Raw genomic sequence first — 21,935 nt, 5'->3', positions numbered from 1 at the left:
CTGCATATAGAGTGCACAAGGCTGTGTGGGCATGAAGCATGTTATGATTAGCACAGGAAGCATATGGTTGGACAAAGTGCTGGATGTGGTGGGCATGGGTCTGGTACAGTATTTGTATAAACCATATTTATTTTTTTGCCACTGGCACACTACTTTTGTTAATTTTTGCATGTTTATTATTTAAATGTTTACTTTTACATACTGCACTATGTATGTACCATGCAACCTATATTTTTTTTATTAATGCTTTATGGTTTCCTTCCCTGTTGCTGTGTTCAGTTGGGAAGAAGGAAGACTTATTTTTCAATGTACTTTTTTTCTTTTTTTTTTTGCTAAAAAGTTTGAGGACTTCAAGCATAAGCAAGCATAAAAGCAAAGCTACAAATATTGTGTTAAAATAATCGGTGATGATTACAGCTCGATAGCATGTACATAAAAATCTCAAGAAAACGAAAGAAAACAAACTCAATTTTTTTTTATATATAGAAAGAGAGGGGGGGGGGAAAGAGGATTTATACTTATGAAAAATCGGTTTCTCTGATTCCATCTGAGAGACACTGCTTAACCATGGGGTTGAGTAGGGTAGGGCAGAGTTTGGCACCTAAATAGTTAATCTCTTTAGCTGCCGACAGGCCCTTCCCCCTGCCAACCCCCAACGGAACTCCGTTTGATTACAAAAGCCCCAAGAAGATAGGCCAATCAACCAAGACACACAGAAGAAAGCAGAAGGGAGGGAACGCAGTGTCCACCAGATGAAATCGGAGAAACCGATTTATCGTAAGTATAAATCCTCTTTTCTCTTTCATCCATCTGGGGGACACTGCTTAACCATGGGGACTTACTAAAGCAGCCGCTCTGATAGCCCAGCACGTAGAGCACTACGGCCAAATGAGGCGTCTGTAGACGCAAAAACATCAAATTGGTAAATTTTTGTGAAAGTATGGACCGAGGACCAGGTGACTGCTCTGCATAACTGATCCGCTGAGGCCCCATTCCACGCAGCCCAAGATGCCCCAACCGAATGGGTAGAATGGGCAACAATACGCTCCGGCACAGGGCGGTTAGTACTGACATAAGCTTGCTTAATGGTCAGGGTAATCCACCTAGCACTAGATTGCTTAGACGCTGGGCATCCACGTCTAGAACAATCAAATAAAACAAATAATGTATCAGTCTTATGAATCTTTGCCGTTCTTTTAACGTAAATTCGTAAAGCCTTAACCACATCCAAAACACTCATGTTTCCTGTTCCGGATACCTGAGAATCCTCTTTGAATACCGTAACTACTATGTCCTGATTTACATGGAAACCAGACACCACCTTAGGCAGAAAAGATGGAACTGTTCTCAAAACTGCTCTATCATCATAAAAGACCAGATAAGGTTCACGACAGGATAAAGCCCCCAGCTTCGAGACCCTGCGAGCTGAGGCAATAGCCAGAAGAAAAACCACTTTCCAAGTTAGAAATCGTAACTCTACTGAATGTAACTGTTCGAACTGGGTTCCTGCAGCATATTAAGGACCAAATTAAGATCCCAAGGAGCCGTTGGATGCACATAGGGAGGCTGAATGTGAAGCACCCCCTGTAAAAAAGTCTTAACATCCGGAATCTCAGCCAAAAGTCTGTGGAAATACACTGACAGAGCTGATACCTGAACTTTTAAAGTTCCCAAACGAAGACCTCCATCCAAACCATCTTGTAGAAAAGTAAGAAATCTGGTAAGACGGAAGGACTTTGAACTGTAATCCTTCTTCTTACACCACTTTATATACGTATGCCATATTCGTGACTAGTTTCCTAGCTCTGAGGAGAGTATCCACTACCCTCAGAGAGAAACCTCTAGATTTCCACAGACTGGCTTCAAGAGCCATGCCATTAAATTCAGCCGGGTTAGATTTTGATACAAGAATGGACCCTGAATCAGCAGATCTTTTCGAAGCGGTAACCGGAACCCCGGACCTATTGCCATAATAAGGATTTCTGGATACCAGACTCTTTGTGGCCAAGCTGGAGCCACCAGAATGACTGGTTGCCCCTCCCTGCTTGACTCTCCGAAGGACCCTGGGAATCATTGATACGGGGGGAAATGGGTAACCTAACCTGAAGTTCCATGGCATTGTCAACACATCCACTGCTACTGCAAGTGGATCTCTTGTTCTTGCGCAAAACTCTGGAACTTTCCTATTGGCGTTTGACGCCATAAGATCTCGATCCGGAAGTCCCCACCTGTCTACCAATGACTGAAACACTTCCGGATGAAGAGCCCACTCCCCTGGCAGAACTTCGTGCCGACTTAGATAGTCTGCTTGACAGTTCTGGATTCCTAGTATGAAAACCGCTGACAGAGCGGGCACGTATCTTTCGGCCCAAGCCAAAATTTGGAACGTCGCCTTCATCGCTCCTACACTCTTGGTCCCTCCTTGTCTGTTTACGTACGACACTGCCGTGGCATTGTCTGATTGAATGCGAACCGGCCTTCCTTGCAACACACTTTGTGCTCCCTGCACTGCTTTCAAGATGGCCATCAGTTCCAACACATTTATGGGCAGAACAGACTCCTGCACTGACCACAGCCCTTGCAGTCTGAGCTGAAGGACAACTGCCCCCCAACCTTTCAGACTGGCATCCGTGGACACTAAGATCCAGGACCGTGGAGCAAAAGACCTGCCCTCCATCAGATTGTCTCTCACCAGCCACCATCTGAGGGACTGTCTCGCCTCTGGTGACAACATAATCCACTGACGATGCAACCTCCAATGGGACCCTGACCACTTCACTTCATCAGCAAGTCCCGTTGAAAACATCTTGAGTGAATCCTTCCGTAAGGAAGCGTCTCGAAAGATGCAACCATCTTTCCTAACACTCTCATACGCAGAAGCACCGACGGCCTGCTGTGAGACAGAACCTTGTTTGTGAATTCTTGCAGAGACCTTACTTTGTCCTCTGTAAGAAAAACTCTCTGGTTTGCCGTATCCATTATTAAACCCAGAAATGACATCCTCTGGCAAGGTATCATTTGTGATTTTGTACGGTTCAAGATCCAGCCATGCTTTTCCAGCACCTGCACAGTAAGTTGAAGATGTTGTTCCAACAACTGTGCTGACGCAGCCTTTATTAACAAATCGTTCAAATAGGGTATGATCTGTACTCCCTTTGAATGAAGTGCCACCATTTCCGCCATAATCTTCGTAAACACCCTTGGGGCTGTTGCAAGACCGAATGGAAGAGCCCTGAACTGAAAGTGAGCTGTGCCCACCGTGAATCTGAGAAGCGACTGATGCCCCTCCCAGATTGGAACATGGAGATAGGCATCCTTGATGTCTATCGATGCCATGAACTGACCTGCTTCCAGACCGTTTGACTGATCTCAGGGATTCCATCCGAAAGACTACCTTCAAGTGAAGATTTAGTTGTTTGAGGTTCAGCACTGGTCTGAAGGAACCATCCGGTTTCTGTACCAAGAAGAGGTTTGAGTAAAACCCTTTCCTTCTCTGGTGCACTGGAACCTCTACAATAACTCCCTGTGAAAGAAGCAAATCGACACAGCTGAGCATTGCCTGTCTTTTGCAATGACAGCGGGGCAAACTGGTTATAAAAAATCTGTGAAGAGCTGGCCCTACAACGTCTATCTTGTAACCTCTTTCTATGACTCCCTGAATCCATCTGTCCCTTGAGGACTCTGCCCACTGTTGTCTGAACAGAAGTAGACGTCCTCCCACTTCTCCCTCCGCTAGCAGAGGAGAGTGGTAGTCATGCTGCCGGTTTATCTGGAAGCTTGGAGGAGGCGGAACGTCCTGTCGTAGAGGAAAAGGATGACCTTCCTCTAAGAGATTGTCTCCTACCCCCAGAAGCTCTTGACCTGCCTGTTTGACCTCTGACAGACACTTCCCCACTAAAAGGTTGTCTAAAAGAACCAAACCTTGGAGCCCTAGGTCTAGGAGTATTAACTGGTAAGGATGTACTCTTTCCCCCCGATGCCTGTGAAATCCAGGAGTCCAATTCTGGACCAAATAGTACTCCACTAGCATACGGAATGGATTCTAATGATCTCTTAGACTCCCCATCCACATCCCAAGACCTCAACCATAGTGTCCTTCTTGCTGCTACAGCTGTAGCAAAAATAGAAGACGATATGGATGCCGAATCCTGGGCTGCTTCATACACATAACCTGCCTCTTCCTTCAGATGCATAGCCAAAGGAAGCAACTTAGAATCCTGTAAGGCGGATGCTAACTGTCCTGCCCATGCTTCCATAGCCCTTGCAATCCAAGTTGTAGAAAACACAGGTCTGAAGTTTGTACCAGCAGCTGTAAAAACCGACTTCAGAAACATTTACAACTTATGGTCAGTCAGATCCTGTAATGAAGCCGATCCTGGTACCGGCAGAGTAGTCTGGCGAACCAACCTCGCCACAGGAGTATCTACTCTTGCTATCTGTTCCCATCGGATCATATCCTCCTCTTGCAGAGGATATAATGACCCATATTTCCTAGGCATGGTAAACTTCTTGTCCGGTTGTTTCCAAGAGGCCTCTGCGATCTCTCTCAACTCTGCTGAGGGAGGAAACCGGATCGCCTGTTTAGAAACCTTCTTAAAGAGAGACCGGTCCAAAGACCTAGTCTCTTCCACTTCTACAAAACCCAAGGTCTGACGCACTGCTCTTACCAGATCATCCATACCTTGGTACCTAGAGCCTTCCTCTGACTCTACTAATGAAGGATCAGAATCTTCTAGCAATTCGCCTTCCTCCTCAGAGGATCCATCAGAGTCAGACAGAGACAACAGCGGATTTGCTGATCTATGTCTTTTATTTCTTTGCAAATGCCTTGCATTTTCCAGCAAATGATTTAGCCAATTCAAACCCTTAGCCACTGCAGACCATCCAGCCTCCTCTGTTTGGGAGACACCTGGTATGTAAGGGAAGAAGATTGTCCTACTGTTGAGGGCAAAGGACAAATCATCCCCACCATCCTAAACTCATAGGAGCTAGCGTTCCAGAGGTAGAGGGTAACCCTGCAGCCACCACTGGAATTTCAGCTGGCTTAGATAAAAGCTTAATGAGGGTATCAACCCCCTGTGTCAAAGCTGCCACCCACTCTGGAGGATCTGTCCCCTGAATGGAGCTGTCCTTAGGCTGCACCACTACAGGCGCCGCAGCGCAATCAGCACAAAGCACCCCCGGGTCCAGGTGTTCACCAGCTAATTTAATATTACATTTGGAACAGGCAAAATATTTGGCACGTGTTGCTATACTTTTATCAGCCATCATAAGCAAAAATAAAGACACGTACAACAGAATAGGCACAAGCATACAAGATATTTTCACAGAAACACTAATTAATCTCTGAACAAGCCAAAAAATAGTATTTCTGCCCCAATAGTAGAGCTCTAAACTATTATACAGTTAGTCTCTACTCAGTATATGTGCCCACAATATCTCTACTTCTCTACCTAGAATATAGAGAGAAATAAATGATACTTAGCAGAGAGAAGCCTGACAGCAACTGCCACTTTCACACAAAATGGCTGCTGTCTCCTTTCCTCCTTGTACTTTTGGCGCCAGAGGAATCATCCACCTGCCCCTTCAGCAGGGGGGGGGAGGGTTGTTTATACAACTCCCCTTCCAGATCGCTTGTCACACTTTGAGAAGCTTCACAATTTTAGTGTTAGACTGTCATCAGGAGCTGCGCACAGCTTCCCTGCTGCACAGTTACTTCTCTGGAGACGAGTGTGCTCTGAATCACAGAACACCCCCCTTGTGTAGCTGAAAGAAATACAATTTTTAAAAAATAAACAAAAATCCTAGATCATTAGCTTCAGCCCAACTCCTTGGGCACCTACATAAAACTGAGTTCCGATGGGGGTTGGCAGGGGGGAGGGCCCTGTCGGCAGCTAAAGAAATTAACTATTTAGGTGCCAAACTCCTCCGTTACCCTACTCAACCCCATGGTTAAGCAGTGTCCCCCAGATGGATGAAAGAGAATCTCACATCAAACCGGGAAATGTGAGAGGAAGAGGTAAATGGGGCAGATTATACAAATGAACAGATCTCTTAAGAGTGAAGAGTGGACATATTTATAAGGTTTGTCCAAGGGAACCAAATATTAAGAAAAACTGTTATTCTTTAGCATGCTAGTCATATGCTCCACTCCGTAGATAAACCATATCTTTGCTGTTAGGGTATGCATAGTAGTCTTTTCAAGAACCAGCAATTTAAAAATGTCGCTGTGCTAAAGACATGTCTGGCGAGCTTATTGAGATGATTCAAAAGGTCTGGGAAGGGAAGTGGAAGTAAAACTTGTTACTGTAGAAAACAGTGAGGGGTAGCAGTGAGTGTGTTAGCTAGAGAGTGAACATCCATCCCGAAGCGCTGCAAAACATTTTTCAATGTACTTTTAATAAAAATTCAGTCCTGTTTTGTAACAGCTGTTTCATGTGTAATTGGATCTTTCTTGATGCATTGTAATTGGAAAATATTGGTTCTGGGAAAGCAGAGAGGTGTCATGGATAGTCCCTGTTAGGGTTTTAAATAAACCCCCTCCACTTGCCTTTCAAAATTTTGAGCTATACAGTATACAATTATTAGTGTGCAAGACTTGGCATGGAGAGAACGTTCCATCGGGTGATGTTCTGTAATAAATATTGACTTCCAGCCCAGCAACACTTCTAAAGACGGCACCATCCACTGGAGATTATAATTGTTAATTGCCACCATATTACGCAGCACTGTTCCATAAAATATTGAAAATTTCTCATCAGTCCCTGCCCAGTTACTGTTTATCGTCTAAATGCTGTACCGTTCCAATATTGAAGATCCACGTTTGGAGATATGCTGTGCTCATCCGGAAGATATTTAGTATAATGTGGTATTAAAATTATTGCCACTAAGTTTAGTGTATACAGGTGATGCTACCTGTAATAAACCAATAATTCATCAACACAAAGTATTCCTGTAGGGGACACTCTTAGGCTACATAATTAAAATCCATTTTATTGGTGTGTATTAAAATGCATAATCCATGATTTCTTACAGTGCCACATATTTCTAAATGTATTATTCATTTATTTAGCATTGGGTTGCGCTGTAAAAAATAATGGATAATGAATTTCAATACATACCAGTAAAATTGATTTTAAGTATTTAGTTTGAGTGCCCCCTACAGCAGTACCTTCTACTTTAATGATAGTGGTCTGAGTGATTTGCACTTTCGTAGGTAACAAATTCTTTTTGTAACATGGGATTTCCTTAAACTGTTTGCATTGAGTAGGAAATATGCAGTATTAAACAGCTGTAGTGGAAAGTTGACATAAAGCTGTATGTGAGGCTTAATTTCATGCTTTATATCAGTGTTGTAAAATTCAGAATGGGCACTAGTATGTAACTTCTCACTTAACTGCTTTGCATCAATTGTATTTCTTTGTCACTTATCATGTTTTGTTTCTTTCTTGTAGTTTTGTTCTATTTGTACCCTTAACCACTGCCCACAAGCTAAAAGTGATCATTTAACATGCACACTAATCTAGTTTTGCTTCTTAATTGATCAGTTATAAAGCTGATCACAAACTCTTGTATATAATGCTGTAATGTTCTACTGAGAAGCGTTGTATATACCGGCATCACTGTGCTGTTCACGTAAAAGAAGCCTGATGCATTTGACTAGTTGGCACATGACCAGAGTACAGGGATGGTCCGTTTTATTGTGACCCTGCAGCACTTTCACCTTTGGTTCAAGGGAGAAAATATTGAATATGAAGTTATTTTGGCATTCTTTTGGTAACTTTTATTGGAACAGCATGAGCAGGTCTCCTTCAAACGTGACTTTTAGGGACGGCTGCACTAAAATAAATACCTAGAGCTTTCATGTGTGTCCAGTGAAAAGGAGGAGTATGAAAACTAGCAGAAAACAGCCTACTGCAGGAGTGGTGCGAGCTACTAGACGTCTGCTGAGCATATTCCAAGAGTAATTCTTTCCTTTTCACTTCAGAGGTTCTTTGAAAGGTAACCCGCAACCCTGTACTATTCCCACCTCCTCCCCTTCCTTTAAGCACACACTTATCCAGCATAGATCTTTCCCACAGACAAAGAATGCCAGAGAACCTAGTGTGAACTGAAGCTTGACTTGAATATTAGATGACTTGCACAGCAGAATAATGGTCTTTGCCTCAGAATGGAAACACGTCCCTTTTCAAAGGGAGATTGATGGAATGTCTTACCTTGGAGATCATATTTAGGCTAGTAGGATAAGGTTTAGTGCAGTAAACAATAGGTTTTTTTTAACCTCTTAACTGGAAATGTTGCTGAACTCTCCCTCCTACTCCTGATATATTAATGAAATGGTTTAGGTGCAGACCACCAACAATGACCTTGCAGCTGTTGTGAGAGGTTTAAGGACAGCTTGATGTTGCTACAGTAAACTTGTGTTAGGAAGAACACTGCTTTAGCATACCCTCTGCATTCCTCAAGACCAGGCTTTCAACACCAGCCATTTATTTTTGGTGGGTTGCCGTAAATCAGATAATGTGTTAACTTCATTGTAATACATCATTTGCTTTTGATGGTAATCTTCCATTTGTGTGCACATGATTCTCTTGGGTATTTAAATCTGAGCAAGGAAGCATTGGAAAAATCACATAGAATACAATATAACTTTTAGATCTTAATTGGCATCATCACAAACATAAATAACAAAACTAGGATGGCAAGAATTTTGCTAGTAAAAGAAACCAAATGATTTCTACAGATTACATACATTCTGCAACAGAGAAAAAAAAGAATTTCATGTGTAAAGCTGAAGTTCTGTTTTTATTTTGTTTCAAGCACCTATTTAAGGAGTTTACGCATGGGGCCAATTGGGGGAGTATCATGGCTTATTTGCATGGTTTAGGGATGGTGCTCAGCTGGAGTGATCAGAGTGCTAGTTTTGCTGGACACAGCTGCTATCGTACAGGTTGCAGGAGGTGGAAACTACCAAAATGGTTTTAAGAAGTTTGTTTTTTTTGTTTTGTTTTTTTTTAAAGCTTGATTTTTATGGATATAACATAAACAGCATACAGAACAAGCACATATGTGAAGAATTAAACAGTATATAGAAATGTAATATTTCACAGTTTCTCATACATACAGTATGTACAAATAACTTATTTTCCTGCATACAGTTCTTTATTCATAATTTGTATCAATGATTGACTGCAGAAAATTGCATTCAACCAATTAAATATGAAGTTTTCTGTTTCCAATTTAATAATAGAATAGCTAGTATCCTCTTAATAAAACAATTTCTTTATACCCGTCCCCGTATAAATACCTCCACCCCCTGCTCTTATTGAACTAGGGTTCGTTCCTGCATGCAGAATGTGGACTGTTCCTTTCCTTTGCCCCTCTACTGTTTAAAATAAATAAAATACATTTTCAGGTTCATACAATCTGTGCTTGTTACAAAAGTATTTTTTTTAAAAATACTGGAAATTATGCATTTGGACATGTTTCCCTTAGAAATGTTTGTGCACAATTGTTTGAAAGAGGTAAGTCCCCTCCTTCAATTGATGATATTCCTGTTTGTTTGTTGTTACAGATTATTTTTGATCAGCAGGCATTAAATAAATATTGAGATTGAGCCAAATGTACTCAGCCCAGTGTGAGAAAAGCCCCAGCTGCAAAGGGGGTTATTGTCTATTGAAGAGGCATATTTAAAGAAAAATGAATTTGGTAAAAAATATCATGATGGGGATTGTATATCACCAAGGTCCACATAAACAGTACAGCACATAGCACTGGCTTCTATCAGGGCTGTACAGGGAGTTGTTTCTGAAGTGGCTTCTGAAATCTACATTGTTTGCTGACCTCTGGGTTGTGTGCACCTGCTCAGAATCAGTGTGTCTTGGAAAGTGTTTTAAAATGTTCCTAACTATGGTACTGTAGATGTGTATGCATCTACAATTTGGGATGAATTGGAATGCCAACTGCCAGCCAGGCTGTATCGCCCAACCTCGCTAATGCCCTTGTGGCTGAATGGGTGTAAATCCATTCAGCCATATTAATGCCTATGGTTTTGGACTGTGATGTTCAACAAGCACATATGTATAGGATGTTCGGGTGTCCACATTCTTTTGGTCTGTGTGTGTGTGTGAGTGTGTGTGTGCGCTCTTTGGATCAAGAGAGATAATAGAGATACATATTTCAAGGATTATTTAGAGAGAGAGATACCTATTTAGATATCTTGTAATGCTCTGCAGAGTATGTTGGTGCTATTCAAATGTGGATTATATATAGATAGATATAATGTCATAAACCTGGATAATTGCAATATAAATTGAGGGATTTTTAGAGAGGCATTTTACAGCCATTTTTCTCCTGGGTGAACTGAGGCAGTCATTAATTATGGTAAGAACCTGAGTGTGTCTATGTAGAGACGGACTGTAGCAGCTGTCTTGGGCATGTTTTGAGGGAGACACAGACATGTAGGGAATTCATCATTTCAAATTTTCTTAATGCAGAAGTCTGGTTACTAGATATAAAGCGAATTGATTAAGAATAATATTTTTTTAATATGCTCTACAGTACCAGACATATATCCACGCATTAATAGGAGCTAGACTATAAAGTTATGAAACTGCATTTATAGTAAAAATGTAATGGGTTTAAATATTAAAATGAAATTGTAATGTGCTGAAATATTCTTCTTCCTTTGCCTTAAGCCTCCATCTAAACAGTTGTAATTTGCATTTTTTATAATTAACCTTTGCACACTATCCTTTTCAGCATATTTTTAGCTTTATAAAAATGAAGTATTATGAAGATTAAATTTTAATGTTAAATTGACTCCCAAGATTTGAGCAGTTTAAAACTTTCATACCTGTATCATTATTCACTTGAAGCTGTGCCACCTAGAAATAACAGTTGTATACATGCATTGGAAGTTCAATTATCTGAAGTATCATTTCCATATTGCACTGGTTAAAAGAAACTGCATATAAGATGACAGGCTGTTCCAATGTCATTTCAGCCAAGCAATGTAACAGATTAGCATTTCCTTTCTAACTTCCATCAGGCAAGTTTGTCTGTCCTAACCATGCCTCCTCCCTCCAGACCTCCTTTTGTATTTTATAAATTAAACTATCAAAATTGGGTATTTTATTAACCTACAACTGGTGCAAGGACACACACACATTTTATGAAGAAACAAAATTGAGCATGGAACAAATGAATAACGTGTGTTAACAGTTTTGGAGCATCTTTATCATGAAATAGGTCCAATTTTAACCTATGCAGAATTTAAGTTGACAATTGTGGGAAAAAACCTTTTAGTGTATAAAAAATTGTATTATGTGTATTATACCCCATTCATACTGCACCAAAATCCCGGGTTTTTTTGCCAGGGCGAGCTCAAACCACCCGGGTCTTGCTGCAGTATGAATGGTACTAGTCAAAAATCCCGGGTCTTCAACCCGGGATTTATCGAGGGGTAATTCCTGGGTCGGACCCGGGTTGCCTGCACTATGAATGGTGCAACCCGGGTTTTTCAACCCGGGTTGCACATTTACAAGCTGATTGGCTGTCTGTCTGTCTCTGGAGGATGATGTTTTGCATCATCTTTATGCGTCAAAAAACCAGTCACCTTTCAATGACATCACCATTTTTCAGCCAATGAAAACTGCTCTGGTGATGACTCCCACAAATTGCCAGGGCACAGACTTGTGCAGTATGAATGGGGTCAACCCGGGAAATTCCCGGGTCCGAGGTGCAGTATGAATGGTGTTTCTGAGCTGGGACGCTCCGAGCCCCGGCAAAAACCCGGCTTGAAGAACCCGGGATATTGCCGGGGCGGCAGTATGAAAGCGGTATTAATAATTTGCCTTTAGTCTGTCCTTTTATACATGTTTTCCTTTTATTTCAAGTTGTGCAACTAGGGTTTTTTTATGTGTTTTTAGGCTGTAGGCATATGTTGTGTAGATTTTATTTAATGTAATTGTTGGTCACATTCAAAATAACTGCTAATTTAGAGCCTCTGGTTAAGTGTTTTCTAGCCACTGTAATGCTGAAAAGATTGTGCTATAGTACAGGGCAGCCATCAGGGGGGTACTGTTGTACAGGGCTCGGGCTCACCAGGGGGCCCGGTACAACAGCGCAACATATACTTACCTGGGGGCCCGCCGCTGGTCTCCGCTACTCTGTCTTCAGCCTGGCTGTCACCGTGACAGCCAGGCACCAGGATGCGATCGCAGGGGTTGAAGATTCATTCCCCCTGCGATCATGGAATCTGTCACAGGCAGAGCACATGATCGCAGGCGCTCATCGTGGGGGCCCCGTACTGGGCATGATTATTTCTGAAGGCGGCCCCGCTATAGTATATACTCTAAACGACTATAATTGTCACTTAACATGATTGACACACCTATAGAAAATGTTCTCAGATTAAATAGTTTTTGGTAAATAGTATAGATCATACCTGCCAACTTTTAAAACTTCTCTGGGAGATCCCGGAGGAGAGGTCATGTGACGGGGTAAGAGGGGGTGTGATGATGCCATGTGTCACCATAACCCTGCCCGGAACTGGCAAAAAACACGGCATTTTATAGCAGAAGGCGGAACTTGCCATGAAATTGCGTCATTAAGCCCTGCCTCCATCACAGTTCAGGAGGATGCCTACTCGTCCAGGAGGACTCCTCGAAATTCAGGAGCCTCCCGGAAATTCCGGGAGAGTAGGCAATTATTGTATAGATATACCAATTTTTAAGAAACTGCTCATTGATTTATGTCTTTTGAGATTCTGTAAACGGGAAAGTAAATAGAAAAATTTACAAGGCAGCTGTTTGTAAAATGTTGAGTTATAAATGGGTCTTTTATACTGACTGTATAGTTTTGCAGTCCTTAAGTCCCTGTGCGATATCATTACAATATGATTTATCACTGTAAAGAGAAGCAAATGGGAATGTGGACCTGCGAGCTTTCATTGAAAAACAAAACACACAAGCCATTTTACTCAAAGCTCTTTGCATAGAGATCTATGAACTTGTATGCATGTTAATGTTTCTCCTGTCATGTGCGCATATGTGCTTGCATGGTCACCTACAGAAGATGTACACCCATGTGAAAAACTCTGAAGCTCTACTGACTGGGAGCTGTGATGGTGATTTCTTTCATTTTTCCTATACAAACACAGATGTATAATAATAATAGAAATAATCTGCTCATACTGTCCATAACTTCAAAGCGTGATTTGACAACAAACAGTAATGTAAAAAGACCTCTGCACTATAATGCTCCAAACACATTAGTCAGACGATTAGTCAGTGACTAAGAATGTGAAATAGACTTAATGACGTATGACAGCACTCGCTAAGCAACTTTCTAATAATTTTTTGGTTAAGCAATTCTGTTATGAAATTCAAGCAAATGCAGCACAATACTGTTTCGCTTCTACACCATGGAAATATATTTTGGATTTAGATCCACTCGCATCACCTTCTGCCAGTCTGAAAACCATACTAATTCTGGAGAGTCCCTGACGTTTTGCACCTAATCCACTAGGTTATTGGAAAACCACAGAATTAACCTAAATGTAATAAGAACTAAAGTTAATTTACATATATAATATAACAAGAAATGTACCTGTAAGTCTTTCCCATGGTTCTCAGTGATCAAGTTGTATTCCTATAGCATGTACCTTTCTAAAGGGAAGTCATGGCTGCTAAAAAATTATGTACAGCATAAACTTGCATGTATATGTGGTCCACGTGTAGTGGGACCACATACGTCTGTATTCACCTAAACGCTAACTGAAACCTACACAAAATGTTGTAACAAGCTCTTGTGCTTGGTTTAGATTTAATTGTTGAAGAGATAATTATAATATACATATCTATAGTGTTACTTTGGGTGCTAAATAATCCCCATTATGTGTTATGCTGTAATACGGGCAATTATTTATTTCTGTTTGGGGTCACATGGAAATAAACTGATATTAAAACATACAATACTCTTATTTTAGGCTCCTGTTTTAGTAGAAATGCTATTTAAGTCACAACAGAGACTGAAACGCTCCCTTTAAATAAACAATTCAAATCAATACAATCAGTTCAGCAGTTAAGTAACATTAATTGACTAAAATATAAAATAGGTGATACTGCCTGACAAGTAAATTTCTGATCTTGATTGCTGGCTGTTATGGGAGCACAGGGGTTAAAAGATATGAGTGCTAAACCTGGCTCCCTTTCCTAGTGCTGGCAGATTATATATGACAGGTTTTATAATTGTAAATTGGCAGCTTATCACCAATCCCAGAAATGTAATAAAAATGCAGCTTTGAAATATTAGCTCTATATTTTTTTTCTTCTAAAGGTTATTCCGCCAAGACGGTGTTGTGTAATGCTGATCAGAGAAGCTGATAGCGTTACCCAGTTTTTAATTTGGGTTTTTACTTGCTAAGCTGCGTGATATTGTTTTCCTGTGCTTTCTGGACAGGAAGCCAGAGCAGCTGCAGCCCTCCTTATATACCAATTTCAGCAACAGAACATACAGGGTTATATCTCCCATTGACTCCAGACAAAGCAATGCTATCATAGAGCAAAGTGTTTTTTCTGACAAGTCTCAGAGACTGCTACTTTTTTGTTGTGCAATATCAAGTCTTTTTACCCGATATGAACCTATTGTTGTCCTTTTATGTATTAATGCTTAGAGTCCATGATTTTAACAATCTGATATGCAGCAGTAAGCAGAAAATGTATGAGTTGGTCTGTGGCATTTAAAGAGGGGCCATGAGGTGATCAATACGATGTTTGAACCCACTCCAGTAGAATGTTACAGCGGCCACAGATGTACTGACAGCTAGTTGGCAAGAAGTTAGTCTATTGTAATAAGCTTGTCCTGCGTGATGCATGTATTGTTCTGGGCTGGGACAGTGGATACGATATGACTCCAGGAGTTATTACAAAGTATTTTGGCTTTCTGTGGTGCCAAGTGTTTGTCTCGGATGTTTTTATGGGTGGTCCAGAAACCACTGAGACACATGAGTGTTTCTTTTTTTTTTGGGAGACACAAAATTATTTGTCTGTACTTTTTGTATAGCCTAGGCCATAGAGTTCACTGATCTCTGCACCTTCACTTTAATATCACTGTTTGGATACAACCAGGAAATTTAACTGTGAGAGGATATACTATAACCATCTTTTCACTGGAGGTAATCTGCTTTCCTTCCATCCAGACACAAGCCCTGGCAGTTACTGGTGAAACCTCCAAAGTTTTCCTTTGTTTTGTATATATGCTTTCCCCTATATTTGGCACAAATAAAGTTTTATGCGATCACAGGCTTTTGAGCAAAGTTAGGGATTGCTGTCTGCCACCTCTTTGCCTATTGTATTTTCTGTTTTTTGGACCATGGCCTTGCCACTAGCTGTTATTTCCTGGCTACAATGGCCCCTATTACTGGGTAACACCTCCAAGGGGTTAAAAGATGAGGTGTGAACGATTGACAGGAGTGCTCTGAGAGAAGATAAAGGAATTATGAGGTGGTGATGAGCTCTGAAAACTGATTTAGTAACCACTTCATAGAAAATATTCCTATAACCATTTTATTATATATTCATCTTTAAATTTTCTGTAATGTAAACATAAATATAAGTATGTAGTAAGTAAACAAACCTATGGATGTGTGATCTCCTTGCAGAAACACATTTTTATACATATTTAACCTTTCAATAATGGGAAGTAAGACAACCCTTGCTACTTCAATTACTTTTTAGAATCAACATGGAATATTAGTACAGCAATCCCACTTAAGTTTGAAGCTTGTTTATGTTTAGTTTTGTATTTTTGTTTGTTCTATTTTCTTTTTTTGCTTCAAATCATTATCTCTTTCTTGGCTGTCTGTCAAACACTCACTCTCGGGGGTATTTTCAATTGGCCGCAAGATTTTTTTTTTTTTAAGACCACTAAGTCATTTTAACGCTGATTCTTTTTTCATCTTTTTCGAGCGGGTTAACTTTACCCTCGATTCAATTCCATTTTTAATGCTCCGTTTTTTTTTCATCAAATGGTCCTCTCGCGCTCCAGTAGAAGGTCTATTGAAAGTATAGGGTGTGCGAGAGGCAGCCGCTTTAAAAGCAATTCAATTGTTTGCGTTAAACAAGCCAATATGCTGTTTTATCTCGCACCTCTTTGGGGTGTGATAAGAAACCTCTGAAAACTATTTATTTAAATCATGTAATAATGAGGAAAAAAAAAGGTAAAGTATGTTTGTCAGTAATGCCTAACATGTAAAAGTTGATTTTCTTGTGAAAAAATGAGAAAAAAAACATAACATGTTTTGACATGGTATAGATGATTCTATGTTAAATAATAGTTAAATAGAAAAATGTTAAAGTACTGTAATGTAGATATTATCAACTAGAATGGTTGTGTAATGCAATAAAATGTATGGCAATCCTTTTTTTTTTTTTTTTGTTATATATGGCTGCATTAAAACTCCTTCACTCCCCCTAAAAACTCGCAAACACATTGATTAACACGCGAGGGCAGCGTTCCCTCTTTTTCAATTGAATTGCAAAAGTTTTCACGCTGCGTTAACGATAAACGGTCGCATTAGTAGTTAAAAACCTGCGGGTGAATTTTTTTTTTTTTTTTTTTTTTTTTTAACGCGGCATTAAAAAAATAAAAAATAAATAAAAAATAAAACAAATCTCGCGGTCAATTGAATACCCCCCTCAGTGTACCATTGTGTAAAGGCAGTGGGAGGAGATGGAGAGAGGAATTTTACAGTGCAGACAGAGCTCAGAGACTTTTCAATGCATCTCTACATCATGTATAATGTGACTGTTGTCATGGTAGTCACATGTCACTGTGTAATCTGCAGATTTATAAATACCTTCATGGAGAAACAAACCAAGGAATAATGGCAATTGCTAATATTCTTCCTTCATAGCCTGCCACAGTCATGTATGTCTAAAATAGACGCTCCTTTTTTTTTTTTTATGGGATCCGCAGCTTTAGGATGTTACATGTTACAATGCATCTTGATGCAAGTCTGGTTTATATGTGGTATTCAAATATTAATTGAAAACTTCACAAAGCAACATTTACCATGAATTTTGGAGAAATATGCATGTGTTTAGATTAGTGGTCAGGGAACAGGGGTAAATTACCCCAAGTGGGGTAAAAATGACATTCCTGGGGGTAATGCTGCCGATTCACATGCTGTCAGTTGGATTGTAGACCCCTTTAAATGTGAAATTACTGTTGTACCAGAAGAGCCTCAAGGGTTGGCAGAGGCACTTCTTGAGCTTCGATGCAATAATGAAGCACGTATTGCATTTGAAAACAAAGCAGATCCGTCATATTTTTGGGTGTGAACAGCTTCAAAGGCATTCAAAATTGCACATGAGGAGACAGTCAAAAAGTTGCTGCCTTTTGCAACAACCTACCTTTGTGAACAAGGATTTTCCACTCTAACGAACATAAAAACAAAGCAGAGAAATCGATTGGACGCTGAAGACTGTATCCAAATCGCTCTGACATCAAAATGCCCCAATATTAATTCTCTAGTCTCAAAAATAAAACAACATCAACTGCAAAACTTCAGGTCTTGGAGAAATGAAGCTTTCAAAGAAATTTTGAATAGATTCAATAAAATTTTTAATTCCAAAAATGAATAATATATGATTTCCTTCCTTTCAAATCAAGGGGGTAACATCGGCATATCTAAATATATTTGGGGGTAAAAGGTAAAAAAGTTCCCTGACCCTTGGTTTAGATGGTATTTGTTTATCTGATTATAATATGTCTTGATTCAAATGTTCTTGTTTCTTGTCTACTTTTCTATTGGAATTTTTTTCACTACAGATTTAAGATTGACATACACAATTTATATTTAAAGCTTTAAATTATGATGATGATTCCTGTATTGTATGCCCCTTATGGAAAGCTAATCAGCAGAGGGTTATACTGTTAAATTTCCCACTCTGGCAATTGCACAATATTTATGTATAAGCTTGAGGACCAGCGGTTTTTTATGCTTTTGAGTGTTTAGTTGTACAAACTCTGTGTATTCTTTTGTTTCCACTCCACCTCTCAGGACACTGTGCTTGCAGAGTTGCTGCAGATTAGAAAGGAACAAATAGTGACCTATCATGAGCATGACTCTCTCCTGGACCACAAAGAGGAAGAGGCACTAACAGAGGAGGACAGGAAGGCCGCATGGGATGAATATGAAGCTGAGAAGAAGGTGAGTTTACATCCTCCTGGCCTCTGCAAAACATGATTTTCATTTTATCAAAGTTTGTGTCCTTGTCTCTTCCCTTCTGGACCTATGCGTGGAAATGGACTGTCGCAATACATTTAATCTCTTCTATGCTGCATGTGCTGTCCACACAGACTGCAAGCATATATGTAATATAGAGGTGAATTGTCTGCATCTTTCTTTTTGCGGCTACCGCTATGCTTACATATATCATTGCTTTCCATGTAGACAACATATGCTGTAGAGCGATAAACAGATCTCTGTGCTGCACTATTTTCCTACGTGATTTTCTAGCTTTTAGTTTGTAATGCAAGAAGAAAAACTGTGCTGAAGGTACTTCTGGCACCAAGGATCAATGATCCCACTGCATGCACGCATAATAGTGTTAGCAGCTGGCCTGACAAGCATTGGAAAATCAAGTGGATGACCCTGGTGCCTGCAGTGGTTTGCTCACATGGCATTACAATTGGAGCAGGGCATAAGCAAATTCAAAGTTTTCTTGTGAAAGGAGCCTTTAAAGTTTATCTGGATTCTTTTATTTAGAGAGGTAAAAAAGTACAAAATGCAGAGACTGAGTGAAAACAATATATCCAAAATGCTGGACATTGATTTCCCAACACATCTACTTGTTCCTGTTTAAAGGGTGCCCCAAAAATTGTATAGTTTTTTTTAAAAAAAAATTAAGAGTAGGATAATATGGCAAGTTTATTGTTTTCACAGATTAATTGACATCTAATTACTGTGTACAGGTCTCCCCTGTCTTTATAATGCATTGCACACTATTTAATTTCCTTTGATACAATTTCCCATTCACTGAATTAGCCTGAGCCTTAGTAGTCATATCTTTATCTGATAGTGTAGTTGTTAATACAGCTGTTGTGTTTTAGGACAGAAAAAATGAAAAACTATTAAGATTAAAAGGAATAAAGTTAGGATTTGTCCAAAATAGTGTTTTATCAAGTTGCTCCCTAAACAGAACAGCCTTGGTGCAGTTCACACAGATCACCATGAAATGGGTGTGTCAAAGCTTACCATGAAATAATGTTAGTGCCATTTTCTCTGGGTAACCTTGATATGTGTATATACATACAGGTAGTGGACAAAAATAAAGTATAAACACCTGGGTGAAAGAAGGACACCAGACATATAGAAAACAAGAATTTCCACCCATGTGTGGCTCATGTTTTAATTGTTCATCCTTTACCATGTTCTCGACAAACAGACAAGGGCATATGTGGTACCAATCTAAAGAAAACTGCAGGCTTGGACATCCTGCGGCTCTCCAGGTGTTGGTTGGCAGAGTATGTTGGAGCTTGCAGTTTCACAAAAGCGCTACAGATTATCCAGGTCTGCCTTACTGCTTGGTTACAACAGTGAATGGTTCTGGTGGCTCAATAATGTAATAAGGCACATTTTATTGGTATGGGTTGAGTTCTGTCCTTTCCTTAGAAGGTGAGGTTATTTCTGATCACTGCTTAATGGTATGGATTCTTCATCTTCACCCCATGTTACAGCCTCTTTCCTACGGGAAGGGTGTATTCCAGGTTGACAATGGCCCCATCTGTGGCCGCTAATTGGTGAGCCTGATACTGTTATCCATACGTCATGCCTTCTCAGTTACCAAATCTGAACCCAATCTAGCACAGGGATATTCTGGAACTATCCTCAGACTGTTATTTCCAATACCGTCATCAGTTGAAGAATGGTGCTGCATCCTTCCTTTACAATTCCAGACATTGGTAGACTCAATGCCTTGTGGCTACAGACCGTACTGCTGCAAGTGGTGGCACAGTGCCCTAAGAAGTGATTTAAATACTGTTGACTCCCTTTTTCTCCTACCTATAGATGTATATAATGTGTGTCTATATATAGGGGTGTATATTTTGTTAACTGAGCTTTAATTTGAACTATAATGCTACAATTTCCTCATGTTGTGTTTGAGTATAATATAACATTGTATTTCATGTCCTCTACAATAGCAATAGCAATATACAATTGCTTTTTATGGTAAGAGTGTCTGCTTTTAAACTCTCTTCACTTGAGCTTGTCTAGACGGTACTTGAATAATAACCACAGACACTGCATTGGAAGTTGAAGTCAATAGTTTGAAGAGGTTTTTTTTACCCCCACCAATATTCAATATAACTTTCCAGGTTTGCTTAGGCCAGAATTTTAGCATTTTGGAATTGAGAATTATTCTCTCGCGCTTCTGTGCATTATTGATTGTAAGAAATGTCATGTGTGGGACATTTTATATAACTTAAATAAGAAGCATATTTTTTTTAGTGTGTGTGTAACACATTTGTTTTTTTACTCTAGTCTTTTTATTGATTTTTGTGTTAGTTTTTTCATCAAACCAACAAATATGTATCAACCTGAATGAATGTACTAAAACTGTATTTTTTTTTTACTTTAAGGGTTTGACCAGTCGCTTAAACATGGCAGCTGCGACTGGGGTCAATTACTCTCAAATCAATTTCAGTAATGCTCAATCTTCTTACATGCCCTTAAACTTAGGAGCATTGTCTTCACTGACTAATAGGCAACTGGAGGTGAGTAATAGAATCCAAGTGGTCCTGTGTGTACAGTACAGAGCATTAGGCTGAATATGAGCAATTCCTCTGAATTGCAAGATTATATTTAATGTGTTCCTTGTAGAATGGGCCAGAAGCCAGATAATGCCTCTTCTGACAAACCTGTATGCTTAATTTTGTACTCGTTTTACTTTGGTATTAGACTGCCTACAACAATAATTATTTTCACATACATAATATATTTTTAATGTTAAGTTTGTCAGTCTCTCTATTTATCTATTTTTATCATATAATCTTGTCCTCCATCCAGGATCTCATTAACCAAGGCCGAGAGAAAGTGGTGGAAGCTACAAATAGCATAGCATCTGCGAGGATCCATCCTCTGGATGACATTATTGCAGCAGTGGTATGTGATTTTGATGTCATGTCTGACTTTTGACTATTGACATGCTACACCCCTCTGATCATCTTGTAATTTGTGTTCCCCAGTGGAAGGAAAATCCAAACTTGTCAGAATCCCAAGTTCAGTCTTTGGCTTTAAGCAGACAGTCAAGCCAAGAGTTGGAAATCAAGAGACGAGAAGCCATTTACAACGACGTTCTGGCCAAGCAGCAGATGGTAACTATTTCATCTGTATCTTATGAATAAATGACTAAGACTTTGAGCATCTTTTTTTTTTTTTTTATGTGTAGATGATTTACAAAATGTATATAGTTATCTGTTGTATATATGTCAGGTTTATGTTGTCTTATTACAGCATCTGACTGCAAGCAATAGGGAACTTTTACGAACACTAGTGCACTGGAGAGCACTGATGTTGCCCATAGCAACCAATAATAATTTTGCCTTCATTTTCTAAATTACTCTACAAATATGAAAACTAGATTCTCCAAGTGAGATGTAGTTAAATTACTGGGGAGCCAGGCCTTTTTTAACCACTTTACCAGAAGCATTGATTATCCAATCCATAACTTGCCATCATTGTCTGTCTATTTGTTCTTTGGATGGATATCGGACCACAAAGCCACATTGATATTATTCTAGAGGCACCTGTGGGAAAGACTAAAGGCTATACATGCAGTATCACATGTAGCAAAAAACTTTTTACATGAGTATATCCACCTTTGTACTATAGAAAGGGTTACATTTCAGAGACACTTGTATTGTGA

At 39.7% G+C, this 21,935-nt stretch overlaps 1 protein-coding gene across 1 annotated transcript in view; it reads left to right on the top strand.

The window, feature by feature from the left end:
• Positions 1–21,935, top strand: part of ATRX (ATRX chromatin remodeler) — a 157,537-nt gene that overhangs the window by 117,922 nt on the left and 17,680 nt on the right. The window contains exons 31-34 of the mRNA XM_075184434.1: positions 18,068–18,217; positions 20,650–20,784; positions 21,077–21,172; positions 21,256–21,384. Coding sequence (XP_075040535.1) covers positions 18,068–18,217; positions 20,650–20,784; positions 21,077–21,172; positions 21,256–21,384 — 510 coding nt within the window. The remainder of the gene's footprint in view (positions 1–18,067; positions 18,218–20,649; positions 20,785–21,076; positions 21,173–21,255; positions 21,385–21,935) is intronic.

Source organism: Mixophyes fleayi, chromosome 9 (genome assembly GCF_038048845.1).
Source record: "Mixophyes fleayi isolate aMixFle1 chromosome 9, aMixFle1.hap1, whole genome shotgun sequence".
NCBI classification, from domain to species: domain Eukaryota; kingdom Metazoa; phylum Chordata; class Amphibia; order Anura; family Limnodynastidae; genus Mixophyes; species Mixophyes fleayi.
Note: the sequence above shows the minus strand (reverse complement) of the source record. Positions and strands in the feature narration are given on the sequence as shown.